General features: G+C 42.1%; 1 protein-coding gene across 6 annotated transcripts in view; it reads left to right on the top strand.

Moving 5' to 3' along the window:
- The window catches only part of znf385c (zinc finger protein 385C), a 138,675-nt gene that overhangs the window by 80,276 nt on the left and 42,695 nt on the right, over nucleotides 1-15,704 (top strand). Inside the window, exon 1 of one of the 6 annotated variants that reach the window (XM_044182559.1) lies at nucleotides 9,032-9,455. The exons of the other annotated variants lie outside the window; for them this stretch is intronic. Within the exon in view, the coding sequence (XP_044038494.1) occupies nucleotides 9,446-9,455 (10 nt within the window). The 5' untranslated portion in view covers nucleotides 9,032-9,445. Of the gene's footprint in view, nucleotides 1-9,031; nucleotides 9,456-15,704 lie in introns of those variants that run through there. 6 annotated transcript variants of the gene reach the window in all.

Raw genomic sequence — 15,704 nt, 5'->3', positions numbered from 1 at the left:
ATTATATTGTTTTTTCTTGGTAAACCTGATGCAGGTAGTCTGATTAACAGTTCAATGATGTGTCTGACCATTTTTTTGCAGATGTCATTCAACTGACTTAGATCTAGAAACAAAATATGTCAAACCAAAATAATATTTTTTTACAGAGGGTGCCTAACCTTTACTTAAAAAAAAAAGATTAAGTGAATTATTAATAGGACCTCTTTTTCTGTCTATATGTCATCCAGGGTCTCTCCATGCAAAGTAATTCCTCCCAGCAGGCCTTCACAGACAGGGCAGATTGAGGTTATGGGCTGGGTGGGGCTGGAACTTGGCCGTGGTATGAAGGGAGATACAGCATGCATATACAGGGTTTTTCCAAGGCCCAAACCCTATAGCCTTTCACATTTATGGCCCCTTTTTTACAGATTTTCCAGGCCTACCATCAGGTGTGTCAGACGCTGTCATATTTCCAGAGCAGAGCGAAACCCCAGTGTTTCCACTGGGCCAGCCATGGCTTGGTGCATACCTCTCAGAAGATTTCTTTCCCCTCTCACCTTCAATATCCTCTCTCATCCCCTTAGATTGAACCGCATCTCAAATAATAGCTGTTTCTCCTCTCTGTGCTCTCTTTCCGTCCTCCGTATGATGGTCTGCTTCCATACTGTCAAATTGTGTAAATCTGATTGAGAATGCCATAGAGCTCCTTTGTTTCTTTGTAGTAGTCTGTTTTTACTGTCATTCCTGCTGCAGTTTTGATGTGTGGCACACAGTAACCACACTACAGCCACAATATCTCTTTGTGGCGGTTTCAAGTGTAGAATATTTACACGGATGCTCCTCTAAGGCACAAAACCTTGTTCAACAAACTGCACATGCAAACCATGCCGATGTAATGCTCTTTTCATTAAACATACAAATACATACCAATGGTAAACACATGCGTCCAAAAGTGGTTTCGCTGTTATAGTTCAGTGATACTTCATATGGCTCCTTCTTTGCTGTCACTTTACCTAGATAAATGCTAAGTTGACCTTACTGATTGTGAGGACAGTCACTAACCACATTTATTGTGTGAAAGCCCTTGCTTTCAACTCTGAATGGCCTTATCTTCAGTGTACAAAGCAGCATTCTGCCACTGCAGTGACTCTCCTTCCCTTTATCTGAGTCAACGAGCACGCTTGCATCCACCGACTGCCTTATTGTATTATTTATTGAACCCAAAGACACAAAACTCTTTCAAGGTTAATACCACCAAAGTACACATATTTTAGTTGTGCCTAAATATATTAACTCTTCATATTTATATATATATTTACACTCGGAAATTATTACACTTTGTTTTTAGCTTGATTTTACTGATTACCATATACAAATTAATGTTAAAGAAATTGTTTAATGAGTTTTTCATTTTTTGGCCTTAAGGCAATAAAAGCTAGAAAATTTTAAAGCATGTGTAGACATTTATGTAGGTTTTTTCTTTTTAATACATTAAAGGCCAGGGCACTCTCATCAGTATGTGTGAACGTGAGCATCCTGCAAAAACAAGAAAGCAAGAGTCTAATATGTGGTAATGTACAGCCCGGAGCCACTCCATTGATAATGAATAAGAGATTGATTTTTGGCCTCATGCAATGTTTGTCTGTTATAGTAGCGCACTAAAACAGAGGATGATCTTTCATTCAACATCCGTCAACCTGGATGTTGTCACTGTAATCTGTTCCATATTTTCCAGATGACTCACATAGGAGCTCTACATCAACCTGACAACACAGAGTAAATCAGTTTGTCCATTCCTGCCTTTAAGAAATACTCATGAATGTAAGCTAGACAGTCTGAACCGTGCTGAAACATAACAATAATGCATTAGGCTAAAATGGCACACTATAGCCTTTCACATTCTTTCTCACAGCTGAACTAATTTTTAAATGTATAACCCCCTTTAATTACAGTTTGGAGTGCCAAGGCAGCAATTAAGGAATAAAAGTAGAATCCAACAGTATTCATTCATTGTACAACATTAGTCACTCTCACTGGCCTAGGGAGTGGGAAAAGATAAAGTTTACCATTGAGTCAGATATAAAAAAATTAAAATAATAACAAAAATGAAGGTAGGGGTATATATATATATATATATATATATATATATATATATATATATATATATATCACGTAGATACACTGTAGTTGACGTGCGCCTACAAAAAAAATGGAACTACACATCAGGGCTGCAGCAGCTATGGAGATACCACATGGGTACTGCATTAACTATGATTAGTCTGCATGGGCTGATTGTGTTTTCTCCTGCAAGTTTCTGACTTGTAGAGATTGTTGAGAGTGAAGACAATATAGTTAAATAAAGGCTCAGTTTTCTTCTTTTTTAACAAAGCTATTTCCACTGCCAACCTTCTGCTCACCACGCTCTCTATCACAGTGAATGAAACAACATAAATACAGCGACTGCACAGAATAGTCTCATATTGAGTAATGAAACGAGGCGGACCTTCCCACCCTCGCTCATATCAAAAAGTAAATGAAAGAATGTAAACAGCTGTGGGAAATAAAATTAAAGCACAATGCAAACTGATCACGTACCATACATCCGTCTCATGTTGTGGTAGTGATATCAACTGGTGGAATCAGACAATGAACTGTAATTCAAAAACTAGGCCGTACATATCTACAGCGGGACTCCTGTTAACCCCTTGCATCGACCATAAATCCAGCTTTAGTATAGAAGTTAAAAGTGAGTAACATGCTGCGTATTTGGATGTATCTGGACAATATTTAATTACCATCAACATACTAACAATTGACCCTGTTCTTCGGTAAAACATTTGCCCTTGAAGGTGGACAGAAGAAAGTCCATTGGGTCAGTAAAATCAATGGGTCATCCTTTTGGGACCAAGAATGTATTAATAACATTTCAATGAAATCTGCCTATTAGATCTTAGATAGACATGTTAGTTGTTTAAATGTCTGCAAAGCTGACATTTTTCCTGATGGAAGCACTAGACAAAAGGTCAGGGGGTTACCTAAAACATTATGATTCATCCCCCGGGGATCATGGATATCCACAGCAAATGTCATAGAAATCCAGTTTTTTTTTTCAAGATACTTTGTCACGGGCCAAAGTGTTGAGATGGCATGGGAGTGGTAAGTAAAAGGGTATGGGACAATGACTTGTAGTTAAAAAAAAACAAAACAAAACACTGTGTTGGGAGTGACAGTGTGACTAACAGCCTCTAAAAGAGCAAAAACGATGGTGCTTCAAAACACTTAAAAACTGCCTTAAAGATTATAGGAATACTCATAATGTGTTACAGCTATGCAACACCATAACCTTCCAATAGTCAGTTTGACTGCAGACACTGTTTTATACTTAACTTGAAGCATGAAGCAGACATTAGGATTCCCACCTGCCTTTCGTTCCCCTCAGCCAGCAGTTTCCCTCTCCACCCGATCTGTTTCACTCTCCCTCACCTCCTCCTCATCCCGCTCGTCTCCTTCATCTTCCACTTGTGAACCCAGCCAAGGCAACGAAATACATTGATGATTTATTTATGTTAGGAAACCCATCTTCCCCTCTTTCCTTACAACTCTCTCTCTCTCACTCACACTCACACACACACACACACACACACACACACTTTCACTCTGTCTCTTCTCGTGTTTGTCTGTCTGTGAAACTGTATGTGACAGTGATGCTAAATGGGGCGTCCACTCTCCTGTTGTGATGAGATTGAATGTGCAGGTGGCAGAGTTTACAAGCACAACACACATATATACACACACACACACACACACACACACTAACTCTCCTCTGCAGTGTCATGCTGAGATGACAGCATCTCCCTGCTCTGGGGTTAACTCACATGATCTAGGTTTTTGACACTATCTGCTCCATTTTTGAAAGAAACGCATTTTAGCAGCCATGTGTTGAGTGACACTAGGTGACGACATCATCTACAGTAAGATGTACTTTTAGTAACAGACAGGTGTTAGCGCTTTTAATATATTTTCATTAGTTCAAGTATTTTAAAGATAAAATATTATCAGCTCAACATATCTTTAGTACCCAGGGTTATTTTTGGTACCCAGTTTATGCATTCATTCCCTGCACTGTGACTTCCCCTCTTAACATAAGGCCACATCTTTAAGAGGGGAAGCCTGGTGAATCAAAACCTTATGTTATCTGTACATTTACCATGTAGCATTTAAAGTTACTTACTGTAATATGGTACCATTTTCTAGGCAGCATACTTTACAAGGAGTACAAGCTGTACCTAATGGTTTTATTAATGGTTCATAAAAAAATTATTAATGCTTTACAGATCGAGTATAAGCCATTTGTAAGTGAGCAATCTTTCAGGGGCACAGGGATAATATTCTTCTGTGCAAGTTGACCAACAAGCTAATCACCTAAAACTTGGTCTAATCCCAAACACGCATTGTTACAGGTGCCTTCAGGTGCTGTTATATGACTGAGCACCTTACACTGCCACCCATCAGCATCTGTCTTTCTTGTCCGCCCATCTTCAGATTACTTTAGCTCCTCGCAGTCAACCCTTTCAGTGCTTCTCCAACCTCCTGTCAGTCTTTCTGTCACTTAGTTAGTTAGTGTCTCTGTCAGTCAGGTAGCCGGCCAAGGCGTTACGCTCCAAGGGTGTTCCCTCCCAAAGCGCTTCAATTCAGTTGTTTGTTTGTGAGAGAAATAGAGTGAGAGAGGTGTGGGGAGACAGAAAGAGAGATGGAGAGATTTTGGTCTAGTGAGAGATAGTGAAGTGGAAAGAAAAATGCCAATGAAGTAACCAAATTGATAGAGGGATGGAGAGAGAGGGAGATAGAGATGTTAATTTAGATAGTGATAGCTTAGTGTCAGACTTTCAAAAAGAAGAGAGTGTGAGAAAGAAATAAAGGGAGAGAAGGTCCAAAGTTTACTTTAGACATAGATATTTTACAGCGAGAGAGAAGAAGAGAGTTGATGGGCTGGAGAGAGTCTGAAAGCTTTTAGTTTGGGGTGGGGGGTGCTGAGAGAGCGAGAAAGGAAAATTGTTAGTTTAGAGAGAGAGAGTCAGGGAGAAAAGATAGATGGCTGTTTGCTGCTGCTGCCAGTCATTACCTAGTCGGGCCTCAGCAGCAGGTTGGCAGAGGGAGCTCTAATTGAGGAGGCTGGTGGCTCGGAACAGCAGAGAGAGAGGCAGTGCTAGCTTTCCTCTTTGCTTGTTCATAAATTAGCCTGTCACTCATTACGCCCTGGCATGTAGTTGGGATCAGAAAACACCATTTCCAAACACATTTGCATTTGTCACAAGTTCCCATACTATAAAGCAGAAGCTCATAAAGCCTGGCTGTGTGCATGTTGAATATTTTGTTGTATTTATGGAGAACACCACGCACGTACGCTGTGAAGTGTCCAGTAAATTTTACAAAAGATGACTTCTGTACAATGATGTTGCCAGCAGAATAAAGAAGATAATCTACAGCTATGCATCAATATCCCAGAGGAATGGCAGCAGAATGTATCTTGTTTAGTAAACCACACAACTCCCAAAACCACATTCCTGCACTTCGTACACACCCGCTCATCAAAAACAGCTCTGTCACTCTCACCATGCTCTTGCTTGCCCGCCACATATTGGAAAACAAAAAGGGTGGACATTACTACGCTTTCACGCCTTGAAAGGTATTGATCAGGCTGCTCCTGAGAGACACCGAGATGAACTTCACATCAGCACCAGAGAGAGGTTTACTGGAGTTTTGTTGCCATCTGTTAATGACTAGTGCAAGTTGAGATATGTGAAGAGAATGTGCATAAAAGAGGGAGGGGAGTTGTGAGGGAGGATGTTGTAGAGATGCCCATGCCACCGCTAAACAGATGTCACACGGTATTAGGCTTGCACAGCACTGCACGGTGCTGTCATCTTCTCAGGTGACAGCAGCTATCTCCATATTTCACGCTTCCTCTTCCTCCCTGCCCTCAGGTCTCGTGCCCTCGCTGTCACGCCGTCCCGGAGCACCCAACACCCCCGCCACTCTCTCCCACCCATCTATACCCCCGCCCACCCCTCAGCCCATCCACCCGAAACCAACCCAGCCCACCATGGTGACAGCGCGGGCATGCAACAGCGAACACACACACACCGCATAATAATTACAAGCCGCTCACCTCTTCTGTAGTTTCCACCTTACCTTCCCATCCCAGCTTTGAGTCATGTTAGTATTTGCAGGCATAATCGCCAAAATTCCCCAAATGATCATTTAAATTTTATTTAGTCTTGCATGCAAACAAACACACCTAAACATGGCTGTTTTTCCACACTCAGAGCACCCAATCATGCTACAGAGGCTGATTATCAACTTGAGCTGAGCAGAAAAGTACAGAAAAGAACAGAGTTGTCGAAAGACAACACAATTTTGTTACTTAGGGTGTGACAGCTTGACCTTCTCTTCTCTCCAGGGTCCATCACTCATCACCATAGATGCTCTGCCCTCGGCAACTCAGTAAATACCATTAGTATTAACAAAGTCCACCAGTGAAACTTCAGTTTCACTGTCCCCCCACTCATGAAGAGAAACAATCATGTTGGAGATTAAAGATCTGCCCAGCTGGCCACCTGACGTGCATTACAATACTCACTCCATGCCAAGTATGATAAAATCATATATTTTACCATGACACACAGTTTTAAAGTGTGACGAATTTCTCACCTGGCTGAACAATGTGAACAATATTAACAAACGTTCTCTCTAACTCAGGATTTGCATTACAATGTTTTACGTTAGCAAGTAAGTCAATCTAGTATTAAGACTTATATAAAACATCTCATATAGTTGCCAAGATTTGCCATCATAATTAGTTTTGAACATTTTAACCGCTGGCCCACATAGATCCAATCCTTGACACTGAAAAAGACAGAAGGTTACTTATTCACTGGAGGGAGACTAGATCATTTGTGGAAGACATGTTTCCCATTAACTTGCCTTAGTCGTTTTAAGAAGAATCCAATTTTAAGATTCAGAACCACAATAATACCTGGATTATGTTCCCTGGCAACATTTTTCTAGTGTAGGAAGTGCTACATTTATGTCCTGCATGTGAGTCACAGGGATCAGGGTGGGTGTACAAGGTGCAGAACTTTGACATCAGAGACTGGCGTTCGCATCCTGAGTTCCACATGTGGCAAGTTTAGGCAACAAAAGCACTTTGGTTAAGGTTTTGGTTTAATGTTAATGAAGTGAACATGTCGTGTCTTCAAGTCAGTAATAAAGCAAGACCACAATATTTTCCCAACCTCAACCAAGTGGTCAAAAGTTGAACATTTCCTATATTAATAGAAAATGGAACTCAGCAGCATTACATGTTACTCAAAACATATTTGCTGTTGCAATTAGTAGTATAAAAACATTATTTCTAGGAGACAGGATTGTAAAATGAACAATGTTGCAGTGGTAATATGGACCTTAAACAGTCTAAGTGCCCACACTGAGAGATGCAACCATGTATTTCTATTCCAGTGGAGTGACCGTCTTTTAACACAGAACAAATTGCCTAGAACGAATCATCATGGCTGAGGTTGACTGATGTAAAGCTTGGAGCCTTTCCCGTGTTTCTAATTAGCCCTGGCTCTGGCATGCCAGCCAGCAGGCTGATGGTTGGCATGAGGCATCAGGACAGCCCAGCTGCCCCTGTGTCCTCCACTCTGCCCCAGGGGAGAGTTGCTGGGTCCACTGCTGCCTCGGTGAATGGCGAGGAACAGAAACCTGGATCGGAGGGGAAAGGTAGCTCACACCCCACATAACAATCTGTCAGAGGCAATATTTCATGTTTAAAAGGAGCTCTCCGTCAGCAATCTGATCTCTACCACTCAGTGCTGCCACACTCCACTGTAACACTTGCAATGTAACCCTGTGGAACAGCACTCTAATTACACCATAACAAACCAACTGATAAACAGCATCATGAATAGATGCAAAGTATGAAATTAGAAAATACACAATAGAGACAGCTGATGAACCTCTTATTATTTGCGGTTGTACAGTGGGTGTCAGGAACAACTGAGACCCATTTTGAAGGCCTTTTCCCACATTGATGACATGAACACAGCAGCACCAGCAGGCATTTCTGCCAAACCAGCAAGTGCAAGAAAGGGGGAAGAGAGCAACAAGAGGCAGAGGAAGAGGCAAGTGTAATATCATATGGATACATAGTTTAAGGGGAGGAGAGAGAGCAGGAAGGGGGAGAGAAGGGAAAAGAAGGTGAAGTGAGCTGAGAGCAGGACAGAGGCGGAGAGGGAGCAATTTAATGCTGTAATTAAGTTCCTGATAGCACCCTTGGAGATGTGCTTTGGCGTAGCTCCAGGACAGCTTAGCATTGCATCAAGGCTCTTCAACCCACGATCTATGCTTCCACACACACACACACACACACACACACACCATTTGAACAAACAGAAATTTAATACGAGCAGGCTCTCTGTGCTCTCGAGCCAATTCCGAAACCCCAAATATGTGTCAGCTTCCCCAAATGATGCATCGACAAGAAGAGACACAAAGGAGGAGCAGACTGGCAAGAAAGATGGCTGTGAGAAACCATCACTTGCAGTCACTCTGACATCGCTCTCACTCACACAGTCGTGCACACAAGGCAGCTGCCTTGACAAGTGCACACAAATCATCCTTATGAGAGCACGAATGGAAACCTGTCTCAGAAAATATTCTTTTCTTTCCCTGAATGTTTACAGTGATTCTGCCACCTGAGGCTTTTCACTGCTGCCTACAGCACCTGGTGTTTTTCTTTCTCCACACGTTTTTTTGGCTTCATGGCAGGACATACATATGATTCAAACATATATAAGACAATAAGTTTGACAAGAAGGCTGATGAGGTGCCAAGTTGTACAGGTATGTAGATTATGAAAAAAATAGCAGCTAATTTCCCCATCTGTGCATTCCTGTCAAGTTAAAAGGTGCTCACAGAGGATGAGGGAGAAAGAGGTAGGACTACAGTGGGATGACAAGGAAAGAGGACTCAGAGAGAGCTAGAGAGCAGAGGAGAGAGAGAGGAGACACAGTCAATTACACCCAGCCCCTCTCCAACAGCCCAATTCCTCGCCTCCTTCAGGCCAAGCGGAGCGGCAGCACGAGCAATAGGAATTTAACTGAGGATAACGCGCATCAATAGGATCTGAGATTTCTCGGGGATTGGTCACCAAAGACGGAGGAAAAAAGGATACAGTATCGCAAAGAAAGAGTTGTCCTTACAGAGACAAGAGACGGGAACAAGTCAGTCGAAATCGGCTCTGACAGATTTCGAGGCTCTTTACAACTACAGGACGCCTCCGGTTTGCACCTGTGCGTCGTGCATGTCCTCTTTCTCTGGGGATAAAAGTGTGTAACATTTTTCCGTTTTACGCACGGTGACACGAGCCGAGCTGGAGAGACGCGGATACGGTCCTGGACGCACGATGCTGATCGGTGAGTGGTAAACACCTTCATTACTCCACTCTTTACCGGTGATGAAGTGGCTGCGCTGACTATTGTAATCCATATGACAAATTTATGAAGGATACCAGAAATATCACGGCTTAGGTCCACGCGGTACTCTTACCTGTAAAATGGTCTTTGTATCTGTCATTCAAAACCGTATTGAGAGGAACAAGCGCACTGAAAGTCGCTGTCAGGAATATTAGAAATACTGATGATTCTGATGAAGTAATTAATCGGGCGCTGAGCGATCAAAGAGAGTCGTTTTATGAAGAAATTTCGTGTGGACTTTGTCAATAGCCTCGATCATGTAGTCGTTTACGCGCCACTGTAATTGTCACTGTCACGGCAGCAGAATTAAAACTGTATCGATCAAGTTATTTGGAGCTCAAAATAGATCCCGAATTCGAAATGTGTGCATCCTGACTGGTGCAGAGTTACGGACACCTCAGCATCCTTATTCCTCTCGATCCATAGCTGGAAGTTTGTTCTTTAATGGGAAAAGGAAAGAATACTGCTCTGGTAGACTTAATAATAATGAAAAGGTCATTTTTTTTCTCTTCTGAAAAGTGAGAAAGTCCGAAAGAGTGAAAATATAGGCCTACAGAAATCTGACCTGCATGTCTTCTCAAACATCAGTCTGTCACCAGTTATCGAAATTAAAATCAACGATTATCTCGATCAGCAAAATAATCAGCCAAGACATTTAAGTTGGAAAATGATTGTGCGAAACGGAGTTATGGGAGGTTATGCGCATAGGATCACGGTGAACAGCGACGATTTTTTTCATGGAATATTTTTGGCATCTTTACTTAATAAATTATTGAGTCAGATATGCTTCTAAAATAATCATTTAAATAAACATTTATTTTCAGATTTCCCAGAAATGCTTCAGACAATTAGTTTTTTTATTAATAAAATTGATCCCCTTGCCTTAATAAAGAAGGCAAGGCTTTGAGTAGTCAGAAAGACTAGAAAGGCCATTTACCATTTACCATAAAGTAGTGACGTTTAAAAGGAATTTGTCATTGTTTTTTAAGGGTGGAAAAAATATTCTTGATATATTATACTTTTGATTGGATTTGACATTGGAGTAGCTGCCAGTGGAAAAAAGAACAACTAAATCCAGATTAGAGAACTTCTGTACTTCATTTGCATAATGAACTCCATCTTATCTGTGATTATATCGGAATGAAGGTGTACATTTCTTTTGTGTAGGCTGACCTGCGCCGCTGTGCTCCCTTGCTTAACCTTCCTCCCTCCTGCCACAATGCAAGTATTCTTACTTATCAGCGTTTCTCTGGGTCGACTGAGCTTTGAGCCCTTCCTTCCATTTCAGAGACGAAGAAATGGGAAAGTGAAAAAGATGAGATTATTACAAAGATCCAAAGGGAATATGCTGATAGTCTTGTTTACTGACTTGGATGTGATAGTTGTATATTCACACACACAGGCACACCAGGACTCTGGATGTGATGGATCTGCTATAAGTGAAATTGTGGGGTGCTTTGAGATCTCGGTGCTCTTAAAATGGCTTCGGTGCACGGGCCAATGACTCATGCAAATGGATGCCACATTAGCATTTCTCCGGATATTTACTTCTCCTTCCAAACACCACCTCCTAATTCTTCTACCAGTGAGGATGGATGCACACTGGGCACCAAAGCCTTCGACATTGACTGAAATGTTATCTTCATCCCGCTCATGTCACTGTTCTCTCCCTGTCGCCCTTTTAATCAGCTCATAAAACAGCAGCTCCAATGTCAAACGGAGCCTTAACTACTCAGGCCTCTCTATCTTGTGCTGATTTCACCTTGGCCATTATGTCGTCTTAAAATGTGCTTGGTGGGTCACAGGAGAGCTCTGTGGCTGCATCGGCTTCTTGTCAGTACCACATAACAGCCGTTACTTGACGACGGCCATGATTATTCACCGTGTTGTTGGCTTCTGAGAGGCTTTGTTCCTGTTCTGTTTTGCCTAGAATAGTTGAGGTGTAAAAAGAGCTGGTGGTGGGGGCTCGACCATGTCTCACTTCACCGATCCATCCACGACCCCCCGCTGTCCCCCCAGGCAGGGGACAGGTTGTGGAGCTGTGGGAGGGCTGATTATAGGCCTGTCTCTCTGGGAGTGGGTGCCATTCTTCCTCTTCCACTCCTTTTTTTATCTGCAGGATCTGGGGTGGGGGGGTGGGAATGCATGGGAAGCAGGGTTAATCTGCCCTAAACAGGGTCCCAGGCTTGATCAGGGCTAATTACATGGAGTGAGGGTTACAGTCTGTGACCATTGAGTGGGGGCTGGCCACACCATGAAAGGAGGGCTGTGAGAGATTGATGGAAAATTAGGAGAATGCCCCTGTAAAGCAGGTTTGTTTCTTAGCAGTATGGCAAGCATAATGATAGCATATTTGGAGCTTAATGTATAGTCCAACAGGCAGTCCTTGACCTTGAGATGTCTGTGTCCACTTGTGCTTGGTTCCAGCCTTAATGCGGTGAGGCTGGAGGGGTTCCCAAGCAGCGGGGAGCACGTCTGTTTGATGTGGTTGTGCAGGTGGAGGGGGCGTAAATGAGGGGGTTAATGAAAAGGCAGCCCTGTTGGACTGAGGGTTTTGGTCCACTTCCCACCAACTCCACATCTGCGCCACCATCAAACCATCAGCTTCTCAGACGAACAAGCTCTTCCTCGAGTGTGTGTTTTGCTTTTGTCTTGTCAGCTGTGTGTGTGTGTGTGTGTGTGTGTGTGTGTGTGTGTGTGTGTTTGTGCACATGCATACAAAAGCAAAGTGTGAGAGGCAATGAGACATTATGATGGATGGATTTCCTGAGACTCCTGTCTCTTTGTTCATCCCTTGCGGGCCAGAGGGAAGAAGGTGGCAGCTCTCCAGCTCCTGCTCAACCCATTTCTACCTTCTCTCACTCACTCACACACAGTAGAGACAAATAACCCACTGCTCTATTAGCTCAACAAACACCTCACCTCAAATGACAAATCTGTAGTCAAACTGACTTTTTTATTTTTCATTACCTCAGCTCCTGTTAGTCTTGTCATCTCAGTAAAGACTCCTGTGAGGATGGAAGGAATGTCTAGTACTACCACAAACTGTATGATACATTATTTCATATTTATTGTTTCTCATCTTACTGCATTTTATATGTAGTCCCTCTGGTGTAAAGTTCTATCCCACTTTTATGCAGAAGTCGATGTATGTGTGTGGCTCTTTTTCACTTTAATGTGCCGGTCAGCCATTGTTTCCAGGTAACAGGAAAAATGGGACGTGTCATTACTCCAAAACTCTTTCTTTCTATAGTTTTTTTTAGCCTTGCTGTAGTTACTATTCTTTATCTTGTTTTATCTTTCCCTGTAGAGATCAGTCCAGGAGGTGATGTGAGTTCAAAGGATGGAAGGATTCTATTGTTGTATATTGTCAGACTTTGATATTCAGTGCTTTTCAGGAGTTGTTTTGTGATGAAGTGCTGGTATTCGAGCATGAGTACTCATAATACACGCCAGAACATACTCTGGTCTTTTCAGGCAATTGTGGAAAAATAAGAATATCTGACTCTTCTCTGATGGATGTCTTTCTGTATGATTGCATTATGTTAAAGGGGAGTTCCACTGCATATGTGAAAATAGTTGTGTAAATCCTTTTGTGGAACCATAGGGAGCTGCGCAAAATCTGATACATTTCGTGCAAGTTTGAAAATGACAAAAATCTGGGGCTGTGGAATTAGAAAGAAGTGAGCTTACCAGACCTCTATAGCCCCTACACTCTGCTTGAGGCTAGCAGCTCAAGGCTACATTAGCTACTACTAGCATAACACCCAATTCTCAGACCAAACTGTCAGAGTTGAACTGTGGGTAATGTAGACGCCAGGTTTTGACATGGAAGAAGAATGCATCAATTTTGATCATTTTTAAAAACTGTCCATCGTGAGTCTGACAACGTTATAGGAGTGCAATGCTAAGTGATCTGATACCAAAACAGGGACTGACATCAGTGCAGACATTTTCCATTTATGTTGTGTTCATTGACTTATTTTTGTATCAGGGTTTTATTCCTGCATTTGGAAAATGGGGAAATATCCTGGAAAAGTTTATATCTTTACCAAACACCACTGTTGCTAACACATCTACTATTAGCTGGATATACAGCATCCAGGATTATAACACAAGTCAAAATGAACACACATTGTATGTGCACATTTGTTGGTAATTGTTTTTGATTGGATTTTGGTTGCATGAATTGTATTTAGAAGGGGTTGGGGAGCAGGGTGAGTGGGTGGACTGTTGCAGTATAAGTAGATCTGTCTACATGGACATGCAGACGCCTTTCAGACAGGTCAAAGGTCAGCTAAGAGCAGAGGTCACAAGTCAATGAAGTTACTAAAACATTAACTATTCCATAGTTTTCCCCTGACCCCCATAGATATTCATGAGATCTTTTTATGTGTATATATACACATGTATGCTCTTTAAAGTGGAGACTATTAATATGTAAGTGTGCGATTTGTATTGTGATAGAAACTACGTGTCTGCTTTTGCACGTACAGAGTTTGTATGCACAGTTCGTATGTGCCCCTCTCTGGCCTCGGGCCCCCCTGTGGGGAAAATGCCCTTGTGTGAGTGACAGTTCAAGTTATTTCACTGAAGTGACAGCGTGGGTTTGATTGGCCCGCCTGCTGAAGTGATGGCTTCTGGGTGCTGAGAGCTGTAGGCATATGTGAAGCCCAGTGGGAGCTCTGACAGCATGAGAAATGGTCCCATGCTGCACTCTGCATCAAAACCTCACCACTTAGCCTCTAAATCCCTGGGTGCTAAGGCTAAAGATGGAGGCCATGAAGGGAAGCAGCAACACAACACCTCCCAGTGCTGCGTGTGTGTGTGTGTGTTTGTTTGTGTGCTTTTTCTGCACTTGTGAATTCATCAGTCTTCAACAGGTTAGGCAGCTTTCAACTGAAGTGGGCGTCTAGTCCACCACTTGATGCTCTGACCTTGACTTAAATGAGCGAGAGAAGTATTAAAGGCCTTTTAAGAGCGACAGACTGAAGGATGAGAAGAAACACATAAAGAAAAGAGAGAGAGAGAGAGAGAGATAGAAACTGAGACAGGTGGAAATAAAGAGGATTGAAACATAAAGCAATATAACCTGAAAAGGAGATCTCCCTCTTATTCTCTCCCGTGGTTTTCGCTCTGTCTCAGATCCATTTCTAAGTCATCAAACCAGACCGTCTATATAGCCGCCTCAGCTCTCCAAGCACGAGGATCAGTGCTGAGAAAGTAACAAAGGCCATCGATTTTACAGTCAACTCCAGCCATCAGAACCTGGTGCCTTGACCACCGATCTACAATACTCCAGGGTCCAATGCGCATAATAGAGTGCAGCTAGTCTGTAAACGGTGGTAAGTGTAAACAGAAGATGTCGTGATCCAGCTCTAATGGCTGTCTTTGCTCCAGCTCTTTATTAGCCGTTGGGATGCTGACCTCCGCCTGTACTGCACACCATCTCATGAGCGTTTAACAGCTCACCGCTCGCCAGATTAATTACAGTGGCTAGGAGTGAATGTCCAATCCTTGTACCAAATGCACAAGCACAAAATAATATATAAAAAATACTGGATGGACAATTACGAGTGTATGCACACACAAAAGACAAAAAAGCTGTAATCTAAATGTGAACAAAAGCGCTGCCCTGCCACCAGAAATATAAAAACAAGATTAAAAGTAGTTATCGCTCAAAAAAAATCTCTAATTGATTAACAGCTCTTTTAATACGCAGAATAACACAAAACAACAACTAAATCTAACGTATTAATGTTTTCTCACACTGTCAAAGGTTTGTTTACATCAGTAATGTCTAATGTAACAGCAGTAAAAAAAAAAGTCAGTTGACAAACTCAAAATCTCGTAAATCATAAATAATATATGTGAGTAGACTTATTAAGGGTTGGGACTTTAAGAAATGTATAATTAATTGTAGTATAAATTTTTTGAAGACACACAAAAAGTAGAACTCAGCTCTGAATTGCTGTGCCTAAACAACAAATGAATATTCATAAATCAACTGACAAAATGCAATCACCAAAACATATGGTTTGCATTTTCTGTGCCCACACACACACTCACACAAGATGCAAACCCCAATATAAATAGTAAGGATTTCTATACACAAAGACACACACACACCGGAACACATACAAATTGGCAGAGCTCATGCATAGAAGAACACGCTTTGGCAATTTATAA

Source organism: Siniperca chuatsi, linkage group LG21, assembly GCF_020085105.1.
Source record: "Siniperca chuatsi isolate FFG_IHB_CAS linkage group LG21, ASM2008510v1, whole genome shotgun sequence".
Taxonomy (NCBI): Eukaryota; Metazoa; Chordata; class Actinopteri; order Centrarchiformes; family Sinipercidae; genus Siniperca; species Siniperca chuatsi.
The sequence above is the reverse complement of the archived record's forward strand: the minus strand, read 5'-3'. Positions and strand labels throughout refer to the sequence as shown.